Genomic DNA, 15,237 nt, shown 5'->3' with positions numbered 1-15,237 from the left:
GGGGGGCGGACGAAAGCAGAGAAATCAGAAATATGAAATATGCAAAAAAAAAATATATAGAAATGCAGAGTATTTTGTTCATATCTCTGTCATCTTGTAACACAAGAAATATTAGAAACAGTAATTGCTAAAGCCTTAGAGCATGTCTGTGAGTAAGCTGGGTAAAGCAAACTGTGGTGGGTTTTAGAAACACACAAATCATGGGGGCTACAGGAATCCCTGACTCTGATTACCAGCCAAAGGCCAACAAAGACCCCTTATACACCTGAGGGGACAGTCAGGAGCCACCAATCCACATCTTTTACACATAAAGATTGTGAGGAACCAATAGGAGGTGGCCAACAGGCACCATTCCCTGTCCTCTTCTCCATGGCTGGGGTCTGCAGAGGGGAGGAACAGCAGAGCAGGGCCAGGCAGTGGCTCTGGGCAGCAGAAGTTCATCCAAGTTGGGTATTGCCAGGATGCTTATCCTCTGGGTAATTTATGAGGGAATCCCACTGCGCTACACATAGCCAATTTGATTTCTAAAACAAACAAATGAGCAGACAACTAACTTCAATTTAAGAGAAGCATAATACCAGGTTTTTTTAGAGGAGAAATAAGCTTTTGTATTCAACAGCAGCAAATTCAACTACTGTATTCTCAGCTCTGTGTAGTACAGCTGACACCTGCGGAAAACCTGTGGTTATATTTTGTAGAGTCGTTATTTATTTTCCATTTTTCGCATGGCCAGAGGAAAGCATCTTCCTGCACAGTGGGGTGTGCATACGCATTTGGGAGAAGAAACAAAATCTGCATGTGCAAAGTGCAGTTTTTGATTTGTTGAGTTAGAGCTACAATTTATAGAATCATTGGAAAAATAATATTTGCATATAATGCATTATAAAGTATTTCTAGTACAGCTAGTTGTTAAAAAAGCCCTGTATTTTAGTCAGCTGCAGTGTCAATATTATATCATGAAATCTCATTTGAAACCAAAGAGAAGTAAATAACATTTTAACGACCCAATATATCACCAATCTCTTTGGCCAAAGTTAATTAAATTTTATGGCAGTATGAGTATTTTATTGCATGAATGGGAAGTATTTTAGTTAAACAAAGAAAGTGTAGATACCGTGAATTGCATGAGAATTGCTAGGACCACTACTTGCATTTGAAAACAGGGTTCACAGGGCTGGAAAAGGAATAAAGCAGCTTGTGCCAGTTGTACGGCAGATTTATAAAATATACAGAGGTGACCATGTGGAAGTAGTATTTGTTAAAATTATACTTAGATAGCTATCACCTCTTCTGCCTACTGCATACCTGAACAGATGATTTCTACTCTTAGAATCCAGAGTATGGGTATCTGGCATTAATTGCAAATGTACAAAAAAATTACATTGCAAATATAAAATAATTGAACTGTAAAGGAAAAATTATTTCAGTGTCAAAACAGTAAAAGGTATCTTAACTTTGATTTTGATAAATAATAGCATGAACGTATTGTCCAATTATGAACAGTTTGTATTTTAAAATGTATAAAACTGATTTAAAAACATGTATACTTCGAGCCGGATTTTGTTCTTAGCACATGTTCAACTACTGAGTTCTTAATTTTGATGATGTACTATTTGTTTTGCTGTGCTACAATTTTTGTCTCCTTGATTACCATGCTATTTTCTAAGGAAATATAGGAAAATGAAGCTCTTCCACTCAAAATAAAAAGTAGCTCATTCTGTTGCATTTGCTGAATTTAGCCCTGATGTAAAGGCTATATTCCTTAATTTGTTCTTGGACAAAAGAATGGAGTTCCCCTGCACATACTGAGTGGTGCTAATTAACTGCTGAATTTTATCCCTGTACTGAATATCTTCAAGAAAGTATACACAATAGAGGCAATTAAATTAAATACAAACTTTTTTTCATTGCAAACTCTGTTGTTTTGTTGGGGTTTTTTTTGTTGTTTTTTTTTTTTTTTATCAGAAGGGGAATATGAACAAGCAATGAGCCCAATCTCTGATTTACTGCCATGTACTGCAGACCCTTGGCAATTCTGTAGGAAACTTCCTACTTCCACTCAAGTCAAAAGCAAAAACGGGTATTTATTTTAACAGCATTTGTTACTTCCACTGCATTTGCGATCCACGCAAAGGCAGAACAAGGAAAAATTACTTTTTCCTAACATTTGCTGTGGGCCAGCATAACAGAACAACAGACACATGCCCAGCTTTTCACTTGCTCACATGAATAAACATGTTCTGTTTTACTGCTACAACCCTGCCTTGTGAATTAAGATAGGTTACTCATTAAAAGTCTGCTGATGATGACAACAAAAATATTCTTGACTTTGATGGCTTAGATGACTAAAGATCTCTTCTCTGTTGGTTGCACATTAAGGACAATTTCCTACATGTTATTAATTTTCAGAAACTAGGGTCAGGGTCTATTTTCAGTGGTGTAAATAGATTTTCCAAAATTAGATTCCAAATCTTTGAGTATTATGCAAGCAAAAACCTTCTTTAACAATGTATTTACCATAAGCTATTGTAGAATAGTCTTCCAAACTAGAAGCCAGACGTATTTTTCATACTAAACTATTGAACTGTGGCCCCAGGCTCTGGTGAAATAGCTCTTTGGAGAATACTGGCATCGTGTTGTTGGTATCCCATTCCCATCACCCCCTCTATCAGGCATCAATATTTGTAGATTATTTGAGAAGGAAGCTTATACTGCATTAATAGAAGGACATCCATCCCTCAACACATCAAATTAGTCTGCAAAAATGTAATTACTAAATTCACAATAGAAAAAAAAAAAAAAAAAAAAAAGAAGGCAAGCAGCTTTTAAATGCTTTTTTCTCCCTCTACAGAAAGTTGGAGTTGGAGATCAGGACTGCACATATGCACATATGCACATATGCAAACATATGCTTCTGTGAATGAAACCTCAGATAACTTGGTATGGGAAAGAGCTGTAATTTAAGGAAAGGCAGCCATACCTCTGCGCCAGCAGCCTGGTAACCTCTGGTTCTAGTGAGCCTCCCTTCGTACTTCAGCACGATCTCCTTCGCCTGCCTGCGCAAGAAGGGAGAAGCTCAGTCCACACCAATCCTGTTACTCGCAGCCCCTTACCCTGCACCAGCAGCGACCAGCAAAGTTGGCAAATGCTCTGAGTTGTGGATGGCCTCACCGTAAAATCCTTATCCAGGCAAAGCTTTTTATTTTCCTATTGAGGTTTTTACTCACTCTTCAAAACCACTGAGAATTTTGTCTGAGAAAACTCAGCATTCAAAGCTTTGATGGCAGGGAGAGTTTTCTATTTCTCTTTTTCCTCTGTCCATTTGATTCAGTCTTTCTTTAAAATGGTGCCACCCAAATGAGTGAAAAAAAAGATCCCCATTAGAGTCTGGTTAATCTCATGTGGATACTAACACCTCCTCTGCAAACACAGCGTAGTGCTCTTGTAAGATGCAGAGAGGTGCATATTCATCTGCTCATGGGCAGTCTTTGACCTCAGCAGAAGGTGGATGGGGACCACCAAAACCTCATCAACAGGAGCAAGAAAGCAGCAGCTCAGACTCTGCCTAAGAGAGAAAAAATATCTCTTCACTTCCAAGATTGCACAAGGGGATTCCTCATGACTAAAATGCCGTCCTAGCATCATCCAGGGTTTTAAGAGAAAGATGCCAGATGAAGAGGAAAAATAAAGCAAGACCCAAACAGATCACACTGTGAATGACCTGACACAAGGAGTTAGGCACCCACTCTTTCATTGTAAATTTGGAATTATTAATATAATAACTGCAGTCTCTTAAGATGTGAAACTGAACGTACCTTTTAAACCTACAAGCATTCAGTATTTACTGCCCTTTACAATATATTACCTGAAGATTAAGACCAACTTCTGTTCTCAAACCAGGCGATTGTCACATGCAATTACCTTGAAAATGGCGGACTGTCCTTTTTGGGACAAAGTGAAACAATTTGGCTTATAAATGTATTACTGAGCATTACCGACAGCCTTTCAGTGGACCATTGAATAGCTGACACAGCTTTAACAGTTAGTAGCCAAAGCGTGATTTCTTGCTCTCTCTTCTGTACAGTGGGTGTCTAAAGAGGGCCACAGGCACACACAGGAGACAACTTCACCTCCAGACTTCCCACCCTGTGGCTGCTGCCTCCAGCCAGCCCTCAGCTCTTGTCACAGCACCCTCATGGCATGCTTTCCTAGCAGCTATCAATCCTTTCCGTGCACAATCCCTCCCAGTTTACACTGAAAAACTTCCACTGAGGCTGGAAGCACTGTCACAGCCAGTGACCCGAACAGCTTTCATGCTGGCACCATTACCTGAGCGCCCTCAGCTTCTGCCTCATCGGCCACGGCCGGCAGCGAATGTTGGACATAATCTCCTTCTGGTACTGGATGTTCTGAAAGATCTGCTCTGGGTCATGGCTCTCAGCCTTTTCTTCACCGATATCATCGTCTGAGTTGCTGGCAGCCCAGCACACACCCCACGAGAGGAAAAACAAGACAAATTATTCCCATTCAGATTCCCAGCAAACTGGTGATTTGTGCAGGATCCAACCTATTCGAGCAATATAACAGCAGTGAGCTGGGGAACTGACACAACCTTATTGTTTTAAAGTTGATGAATAATTCGGATGGTTTCCCCATCTCCAGGATGTGCCTCTGTTCCTCACCACCACTTGCTGCTCAGCCATAAATTATCCCTGTTCCCCACCAGGAATCCCAGTCTTTCCTCTCCGAGCGTTTCCAGCCATACAGCTTGTACATCACGCTAGCAAGACACTCTGTATATTTTTCTGGAACAAAGTGCTGTCTAAACATTTCCAGCAAGAGCACTTCACATTCATTTATTCACCGTGTGGTGTTGGCCTTTTTATTTTGATTGTAACAGTGATAAAATATTTCCTTGTTAGAATGGGGGGAACACCGTCGCCCTTTGTTCCTGTTCCCTGCTGAGGGGGATGGAAACGTGGGACCTCACAACACCAGGAATCACTTGTCCCTGTAAAAAGATTCACCTGCTTTGATGCAGATTTCTATTCGTGATTATTAAATCATCTTTTCCGATGCTGTCACCACCTTTGCTAAGCTACAGCTCTCTCAGTTCTCTCTTTGAAACAGGGTATTGTATATGAAACAGCAGCAATATTTATTCTTGCAGAGGCTCATGTCTAAAAACCTGTGGTGACTGTTTTCCCTGAATGAAATGATGAGATCTGAAGCACTGCAGCAGCCATCGGCTAGGAAGTGTTCTAACTGCGTTGCTGTGTACTTCTTCAGAAAGTTCCCTGCAATTTTGCTGAAAAAGAAACAACGTTTAATCACTTAGAACTAAACTGTAACTTAACCTGTGCCTTGTAACAACATTCAAAGGACATACTTCATCAGACCTATGATCCATTGATCCACAGCCCTGTCCCCTTGATCACAGGTGACATTCAAGGGAAATGTATAATACACAGGAAAAGTATAGAGAGATATGTTACCCTGCTATACTCTGAGCTCATTGGAGTTACACTGCTTTCTGTATGGCGTTTATGTTGCAGTATGAAACATGACTTTTGTGAAATTAAAAAAAAAAAGAGGTTTAGAATACATCTAAAATAGAGAGAAGAGTGATTTTTCTCATGCTCCTTTCCATGCTACTAGACTGTAAGCAAAAGGCAAGGTCCCACTTCTGTGCTAGGTAAGGCAGATCTGCAGTTCAGGAGAGAGGAGGGTCCCTTACCTGTGGGGTGGCTCCTGGTAGGTGTAGATGCCCGCCTGCCGCTTCACCGTTCGGTACTTTTTGCAGGACTTGGCAGTTTTTGCCGCGGCGGAGCCCGTTGCTGCTGCCATGGTGGCAGCTGCCGCCCGCCCCAGGTGGAACTCTGTCGCGCTAGAAGGAAGCCTTCAGCTCTCCGGTCAGACGTCTCGTAAGCAGCCAAATGTTATTAAGTCGAGAGCTGTGAGAGAGAAAGTCTGCGAGCAGAGGATTGCTGCTCCAGCCCTGGAGAGGACCTCTCCTGGCAGTGCCTGCATCCCTTAAAGCGGCAGCGCACAGCAGACCCTGCCGGGCCACTCCGAAGCCAGGTGCCCAGAGGTGGAGGTAGGGAGCGGAGCCCAAGGGTGGACCAGCTACGGGCCTTCATTCAAAGTCAAGTTTCCCTTGTCATGGGTGATGTATTCCCCTCGAAGCACCATCCCACCACACTGCACTGCCCCGCTCTGGGTGATGCTTCCTGCGATGGCACTGGACGTCTGTTGCCATCTTTGCTTCACATGCTTGGGAGAACGTTCTTGCTGGGGTAAAGAGACACAGTGTGCATTTTGACCTTTACTAACACAGGAAAAGGTGATGTCGTTCTCCTGCAGGACTTCCAGATCCTCCCCTGGAGGACAGCCCGGACAGAGACGTGACTGCTGCTCTCCTGGGCCCCGGCCCCAACCTCTCCACATGACCTCCATGCGTTATACCTAAATTTGAGTTTTTTCTCTTGGAGGTAATTGAAATGCCTGCCATTCAGACAAGTACAGATAACCAAGCAATTGACTTTTCCTTGATAGTTGAAATATCTTAATTACTCTCAATTTCAGTGATTACTGTATCATCTTTAACATTTACAATAAGCATTGACTAGATTATTGATAATAAGAATGGTTATTCCTAGAGCTAAAACACTGGAAAACATCACCATCTGATTCTCATTTCCCATTTCTTTAGGTCTGCTATTTAACTAATTTTATTACAAAATTAACTTAATAGATACTAAAAGTATATTGAATGCAGAGAATCACTTTAGAAGACAACAAACGGACTGGTGCTGTGAGCTTGAGGACCCTGCATTAAATAACTATTCTCTCTCACACTTTCTGTGTGTCCTGGGGCAAATTCTTGCACTTTAATGCCTTATTTTTCAACCTGAAATAAGGATAGCATTTCTGCGTTGTACAGGAATGGTGCACTCCGTGCCTGTCATACGATGCTTGCATATTATTACATAATTAACTAGCGATACATGGGCATGAACTTCCTAATTCTCTCAAATTATTCATGCTCACGGTAAAACTGAGAGCAAACCAGCAGTTTTCAGTTTGAAATGCCTCAACCAAAATCCAGTAGCAATAGCTTTGACCCAGTTTACATCTACTTAAAAAGTAATCCATACATTTAATCCAAGATTAACTATTGGGCAACTGAGATACCGTACTTGCTGGCAGTCATATTTTCATAGCGGAGAGTCCCCTGATGCCGTTCCTGCACTCAGCTCCACCACCACCTCTCCATCAGCATCTCTGTGATACTGGTATTGGGTTGTTGGGACAACAGAGACTGCTCCAGGCTTAGTTGGGACCAGGGCAGCTGAAGAACTTGACACATGGCCGAGTGAATTCCCGGTGCCTTTCTCCACGGTAGAAGTTGCGAATATTCTGGGTAACAGTATTAAAACAGAGCAAAACAAAGTAAGCTTGATACAAATAATTTCTCTGGCCTTAATTTGACATTCAAATTGTGGGAGAAAAAGGAAGAGTTTCCAGAGAGTTTTCACTTGTTCCTAACGTGGTATTTTCTATCCTTAATAGCTCTATGCACAATGTGGCAAGGGTTTGAGTTACATAAATCAATGGTCTGTTGTAGTTTACTTTTATTTGTAGCCTCTGACAAGAAAGAACATTAAGTTCTCCCTGCTAAATTTCCTGTAGAGAATAGCACAGGCTGCTTTTTCCCTCTTCCCTGAGTTAATCTAAAATATTGCCACTTGCTAAGAAATTTTAGTTTTCCATGATCATGGTTCTATCTGTTGTACTATACTTAATTTAGTTAAATAACTAAAGGGCTAAGTAGTCACAAGCCTCATTATTTGTACTCTGAGAGTTACTCACATGGGTTTACAATTTTGAAAGTGTAAACCCATTTGGTGTAATTAACTCCATAATTTTTAGATGACAAGGAAGGATCAGGATTTTGCATTCCCAAAATGTAGTCAATAGTAAAGCCCAGAGCCCGAGGTGGATATTGTTTGAAGCTTCCCCAGAAATGTGGGAGTTCCATTGGCACAAAGTAGAAGAGCACTAAAATGGTAAAAAAATGCCCCTATTCAGGGTTCAGTAAAACCAGGAAGCTGCATTCTGTGCCACCGTTTTCACTCCCCCTTTTGTCACATATGCATGGCTTTTAAACCTAGTAAAAACCACCAGTGGAAACACCACTTAGCCACATGCTAGTTACTACATGGGTTTTTCAGTGAACTGAACCTGCTAGTCCCAACTCCATTCTGAGCATCTCTTGTACACACCTCTTTTCACAATGCAGGCTGAAGGATATGGGCTCCAATTTCCAGCTTCCCAAGAAGGATGGACCATAATAATTTTATTTTACTGTGCTGCATTTTATTATGTTTCATAGAGAAGCCTGTAAAATAGATGCCGTTAGAACTTTGGCATATCAAACTATCTGTGCCATACTTAAAACCACCAGCCTTGGAATAGCTTTCCTCTTTGGCTTCTAGATCACAGGACAGAAGAAGCATCCTACTATCCTCTCTGTGCGTCAGACCATTCATCAAGTGAAAGCAAACAGCCAAAAGGAACGGGTATCAGCCCAGAAACACGTCTCCACTAAAAGGCTTATCATCTCTTTCCAGCTGGAAAAACAAACAGAGGAATTATATGAATGCCAGAAACGCCCTTTAAAGCTTTGATGCTCACTGTACTGCAAACACACCCACATCACCACATTTTTGACCTGCTGCAAGATGTGCTTTCCATTTTATAATTTAAAAGTAATGATATGGCAGTCAGTTCAAATATATTTCCTTGGCTGTAGTTATTTCTTCACATCTTGGCACTGGGGGCCAGATTCTGCTGCCTTAGCTCCTGAGAAGTGCCTCTCTAGTTAGGCCAACTTACTAAGGTCCATTAGTTTCCTGCTTATTCCAGTTATGCGCAGAAACGTTTAAATCATGCTGCAGATAGACATCTCACTATTTCCCTACACCCAGAAAGTATTTTTTTTCACACAGTAACATCTTGAATCCCTCAGAGAACATAAGATACATCTCCAAAAAACTACAGGAGAGAAGCTTAGCTGTTTCACCCTCTGTGCTGCTGTTCCTCCTTCCCACTTTTCCCTGAGCTTCTGAATACCCTGGTTTTCACTTGAAGGAACTGCACTGGAGAGATTAAGACTTTACATCATTGGTAGTTCCCAGAGATTACTACATCTCACAGATGAAGCAGTATCCTTTGATATGACGGTGATATAGCACTACCAAAAACATTAAAATGCTAACATTAATGATTTACATAGATTTAATTAACTAATATATCTTAACATGCCAAGAAGGAAGATTAATTTTGTTTCCATTTGTCAGGAGAAAGCCTGAAGTCTAAAAAACAAAGGGACAATTTAAACCTGACATTTATATATTTCTAATACTGCCAGTGCTGGAATCACATACATAATCTGAAGTTACTACCAAACACTAAAAGCACAATGAGCAGCAAGAGACTCATGAATTCAGAGCCCATCTGACAGGAGGACGCAGAGTGCTTTGTAAGAGAAAATAGAAAGCAGGTTTCAAGAGCTTATCCCTGAAGTTGGTGGAATCCTCTGTCGCCCATGACCACTGCAATGGCCTCTTTAAACAACTCAAGCATTAACTCGGATCACAAAGAGGGGTTTGGTTTTGCTTTTCAACTCGGCGAGCAGTTTAGCAGCCAGAACACCCAGCTGCCCATTTCAATATGCTCTATTGAAGCCAGAAACCTACTGGGGTTTGTTTTTACTCTGAATGAATACTACAGGGGTTATAGATTTGATTTCAATTGCCATTAACTGGATGTAAACCAGGACATTAACCTTTTGCTGCAAAACTTCTAGTGGCAGCTCTCTGCGTGTAATAGGAAGCCTCACGTTTGATCCATAGGATCATTTTGCATTTTCAAACACTTATCCAGGAAAAAACCAAGGTGGTGAACTCTGCTTACTGAAAATTCAGGCAAACAGTAGGCTATTCTCTATGCTTATCCATTCCTGTGGAGTTTCAGTTTAAATTTTACCCATCTTTCCAGCACCTCAGTTAAACTCTGGGACCTTTTCAAAATCTCTCTGCTTAGGAGGTTCACAACGCTGCTGATCCCAATTCCAAGGTGAAAATTCAGAAAGGACCAAGTTTTCCAATCCTCTCTGTAAAAAGAGAATATTATCCCTCCAGATCCTTAAATGCATAAAACAGATGGGAAAAGAAGTATTTGGAAACACTGAAAAAGGAGGCTTGTGCATCTTTAAGTGAACCAATTATCAATAGTGCTGAAAACGTTCAACCCTGCTGAAGTCAGTGATAGGTGATGCTGCTGTACAGCATCCAGGTTTGTGTGAAAATACTGAAACTCCTTTTAGTTTGAGGACCTTTACTTTTAGAGCTGAAAGAACTAGGGATCAAAAGACAACACAGTTGGACTTCAAAGAAGGATGCTCCATTCTCAATTTACAATCTCAGTTCACCTCTTCAGCCCCAAAAGGTATTATAGATGTGCAGCTGGACATAAGAGCAAGTTATGGGATTGCCAGAATAACAATGCCAAAACCATCATCTTCACTTACCGAGAGTAAAATTGATCTGTTGAACTCTGTTAAATCATTGTCTCTCCCTAAAAACTGTTTGGACAGCTTAATTTCATACAGTAGGTTTTGCTCTTCAATTTCAGCATGTTCATAGCTCTTGCTGACATTTATCAGACTTGGATCAAGGGGAATACTCCCATCGTGGTTAATTTTTCTTTGTGAACTCGTATCCCACATAAAAAATACTCAATTTTAAAAAGGTCCTCCTGTGCAGTTAACTGATCTTACATCATCTTAAGATAACTATTTTTATTCATTAGATGAGTATCATGACTATTAATATATACATTTCTGTGACAGTACAATCCACAACAGAATACATTGAATTCAGAAAATTGTTGAGAGCCTTTTAGAGCCCGATGCTATACAGTGACCAAGGACAAACAGAAGGGGAGCAGAGAGGGGCTGAGGACAAACAGAAGCAGCCACATGTGAAGCCAAGCACCCATGATGGGGTAGAGCAGGCCCACCAGCTTTCACAGCCAGTTCAACTGATGCTCATGGCTGGCAGCACTGCCCTGGTGTGCACGATACTGCCCCTGTGGCTCACAGTTTTCCACTTTTGGGAGGCAAAAAAGTAATTTGGCATCATAAGAAAACTTATTTTTCAAGTGTCATAGGCTGTAGCTGCTTCTGCTATGAGGGAATCTGTATTTTGTGCCACTTTGTCTATCCAGCAGTATGTTGTGCATCCTACAGACATACTCATTTCACCAGAGACCTTTTTGAAAGCACTGTAACCAAATTATTTTCCAGACTTACGTGAGTTGTTACAAGCCAGACCTAGGGAGGCAGTGAAAATGAAGAAGATAATTTTTAGAACATTTAGAAATAAATAAATAAAAAGAAATTGCTCATTTTAGAAGAAAAGAGGAACTGTTCAAGGAATTGACAATGGCAGAAAATAACCGAGTAGTCAGGGATTGGGGTTGGTTTTCTATTTTTGACCAAGATGAAAACCTTGAATTTGCACTACTATTTTTAAGGGTCTTTTGGGAACACATTGTTCCATAAGATTGTCTCATTTTGGCCCAGGATGAGGAGGCAAATAGCTGTCAACATTTGAAATGCAGAAAGTTTGGGACTGGTTAAATTCAAGTTAGTTTTTATTCCCTCCAAGCATTAGAATGTTATTTTGCACCATTTCTGATATTCACCAAAAACCACACCTTCAGTCAGAGCTTAGCACCACTTTGAAATGCACATGATACAGTTTTTCAGCTAAGTACAACTGAAACAGCAGTCAGCAGTTTTTTCATCCAAGGCAAAGGCTTCTGAACACCAATAGTGAGGCCTCTCAACTTCCTCCTGATCTCTGAGAGCTTGATTTTGCACTGGTCAAGTCCTTTAGGCCCTCCTTGCTCTTCCCCAGATTTTTACCATCCAGGAGGGCTGAGGTGCAGCCAAATTTTAGAGAGCCTTTGGTATTGAAGATTAGTTCACCTGCATTTATTGTCTAACCTCTTCACAAACCAGATAGTCACAAAAAATGGGAGAGGAAATCCAGATCAGCTTACTTCATTCTGTAATGAATGTTATTCATTCTATTACTGCGTCACCTAGGAGGTTGTTTAGATACACAACAGTTAACTCATTAGCAAACAACAATACTCATTTCTCCAAGGAAAAGCCCCAAACACAGCTATTCAAATACAAAGAGATGCATTTGTTCCACTTGCTCTCCAGGCTGTCTCATCAACACAGTACTTAGAAAAGCTAGGTGCAACCAGGCTGCAGTTGCATCATCACTTGAATCCAGCACCTCTGCCTAATACTTCTGACAATCCCCTGCTCTCCCCACTGCCCGGATTAGTTTTCAGCAGATCAGTTCTTTGATTCAGCTACTGTTCAGCAGCATAATCCTTGCTGTGGGCACAAGAGAGATGGTGGGAGTAAACCAGAAGATGCAGAAGATGCAGGAAGTTGGGTGGGCTCATTGCTTTCAACAGTAGCATGGATTTATGTCAGAGGTGCCATGTAACAGCTGCCTGAGAGTTTTTAAGGGCCAGGGGATCTCCCTGCAGTACTTTGTTCACAGCCTGTACCTTTAGAGGATGTTTCCTTCAAGCTGTGGCTTCTCCTCTCCTCCCTTCCATGGAAATGTATCTGCTTGCTCTGTTAAACTTGTCTCCTTGTTTCCTCATTTAGTCCCCAAACTCCTTTAGTTTTCCCAAGCCCAGACTTCAAAGTTTCCCACTGGGAGTCTGGAGCAAACTTTATCTCTCTTTAGACCAAGGAGGCAAAGCAGAACAAACGTGGCTTTCAGTGGCCAACGTGCTCATTGGCAGTTGTCTTGTGGCCCATTTCTGTTTCTTAGCATGTGAAATATATGGTAAGAATGCAATGACAATCAAGCATATACAGAGTTTGCAGTATTGAAATGGGATTCAGAAAGTCTACCTGGAGTAGACTCAGAATCAACAGTGCAGAATAAAGTTATACAATATCCTTAGCCTGGAAAAAAAATCCAGCTGATTATCTCTAGATAGAATGTAGACCAGGCTGGGGATGAGGGGAACTGGCAGCATAATGATTTAGCTACAAGAGTTTTCTAAAGGGAAAAAAAAAAAAAAAGGCTTTAAGAAAACACATTAGTTAAAAATACATCTAGTACCATCAAGAAACTGCTAAAGGGGAAAACTTTGAAAGCGTAATAAAACAAAATAGCGAAGCTTTGGAGACTTCAAAACATTATATCCTGGCACAAAACTACTCTTAATAAAGATGTCCTGCTTGTGGCTAAATGCCACAGTAACTCAACATAGTAAGAATTGGCAATTCTTCTTACTCTACCCATAAGACACACCTCAATTTCTAGGAATAATGATGTTAAGATTGATGTTTATTAAAAGTAGCAAAATGTTTTCATTTTATGTGGTCTCAAAAGTGCTGTGCTGCCTGAGCTCGCTACATGTTGGATGACCTTGAAAGTGCCTGACTCATGGGCAGTTCCAGCTGCAATCTAAACAACCATCTTAAATCTTATACATTGTCATGTTCTCATTATCTGGACTTTGTACTTTCCTACCATGGAAGGATTTTCACATAAATTGTACAGGAAATGAAGCAAAATGTAATTACAGCGTCCAACAGCTCCGAGGCAGATAGATAGCACAAGGCATGGAGCACAGTTCAAGAGTAAGCTTTCAATAAATGTCACCCATTAGGAAGAATCTAAAGGAAACATATATCACTAAGCCACCCGTTTCTAAATTATATCAGTATCTCATCACAGGAATAAAGAGTTATAAGGTTAGAGCAATTTCAAATCATCAGCTTTCAAGCAGATTTCTCAAAGGGACTTTTCATTCTTTGCTTTTACACATCACCATTTGGACTTCAACATATACTAGAAAATTCTATTATACTGTATTAAATTGAGTTATCCCAATGAAAACGTCTCTAGTAAGGTTAACCCAGACATTTAATAATCCATTAGCACCCTCACTTTTTCAACCTAACAAATTTCCTCATAATAGCTTTTTAGTCTCTAAAGGAAAAGGCACACTATAGAGATTTGAGTATTCTAAATTGATGCAATCCAACTGAATAGAATGAACACCACAAAGATAAATAAAATAACATTTTTGCACCCGACTTCAGTGGATGGTAAGTCAGACCCACAGCCTTTGCGTCAAATGTTCATAGCCTAGTTTTTAGAAGGTGGCACAGACAACTCACATCAAGGGAAGATCATTTCTTAATCCATTTTTGTAGAGTAAGGATCTTGGACTTTTTGCTTGTTTGGCTTTGGGGGACTTTTGTGTATGCGGTCTTCAGTGCAAAGGGATTAGAAAAACAATGCAAAAAATGCAAGATACAGTTTAGAGGGTGCATGTGGACAGCCATTAAGGCTCAGCTCATGTGAAGCAGTTTAAGCCTTGACAATAGGATCACGGATCACAACCTATTGTTAATATTTAGCTTTTCATTAACGTTGCACAGCAAAATTAAACTGGTCGGCTTCAAGTTTCGCTCCCCTTTCTTGTCTTTTCCTGATTACAATGTGATCATGAAGTTCTCTTTTAGTCACAAAATTTAATTTTCAGACCTTTTTAAAAAAGCATGTATCTTCTCAAGGTTTTAAGATATGTGGTTCTTATCACAATTTAAAAATGTTTCCAAGGTGAAACCTAAATGCGCAAATTACATGATCAGAATTAAATCAATTTTTTGCAGGTTTAATTAAACAAGTTCAATCTCTTTGTATACTTGTAAATCATCTTAGCTGTAACTAATACTGATTTGTTTAATTGGGTAACTGCTTTAAAAGCCTAAAGAATTAAACTGAACCAACTCCAAGTTAAGAAGTTATCTAATTGAGCCTGTGCAATTTGTATGTATAGACAGACAGTTAAATTAGTATTCTAATTCAAAGCACACAGAAGTGAGTGAGAGAAGAGAACCACTGAAAGTATTTGTGTATGATCTAGTATGATCTAATGAGTTCTTTCAAGATGAGCACTCATTTCTAAAGGGATGCCATATCTACCAACGGGTAAGGAAAGGTGATGAAAATAAATAAATAAGCGGGGGATTGGGGAGGGCAGAAAGGGGGGAAAAAAAGAACATTAGTGAAAGTTCTTATAAAAGGTCTTACTTTTATCAGTGAAAGGATCTTC

General features: G+C 40.3%; 1 protein-coding gene across 1 annotated transcript in view; it reads right to left on the bottom strand.

Moving 5' to 3' along the window:
- TMC3 (transmembrane channel like 3) overlaps window positions 1-5,942 on the bottom strand; it is a 23,561-nt gene extending 17,619 nt beyond the window's left edge. The window contains exons 1-3 of the mRNA XM_014944577.1: window positions 5,738-5,942; window positions 4,330-4,473; window positions 2,981-3,056 (exon numbers count right to left, since the gene is read on the bottom strand). Of these exons, the coding sequence (XP_014800063.1) occupies window positions 2,981-3,056; window positions 4,330-4,473; window positions 5,738-5,847 (330 nt within the window). The 5' untranslated portion in view covers window positions 5,848-5,942. The remainder of the gene's footprint in view (window positions 1-2,980; window positions 3,057-4,329; window positions 4,474-5,737) is intronic.
- Window positions 5,943-15,237: the final 9,295 nt, after the last annotated feature.

Source organism: Calidris pugnax, unplaced genomic scaffold (genome assembly GCF_001431845.1).
Source record: "Calidris pugnax isolate Ruff unplaced genomic scaffold, ASM143184v1 scaffold70, whole genome shotgun sequence".
Taxonomy (NCBI): domain Eukaryota; kingdom Metazoa; phylum Chordata; class Aves; order Charadriiformes; family Scolopacidae; genus Calidris; species Calidris pugnax.
Note: the sequence above shows the minus strand (reverse complement) of the source record. Positions and strands in the feature narration are given on the sequence as shown.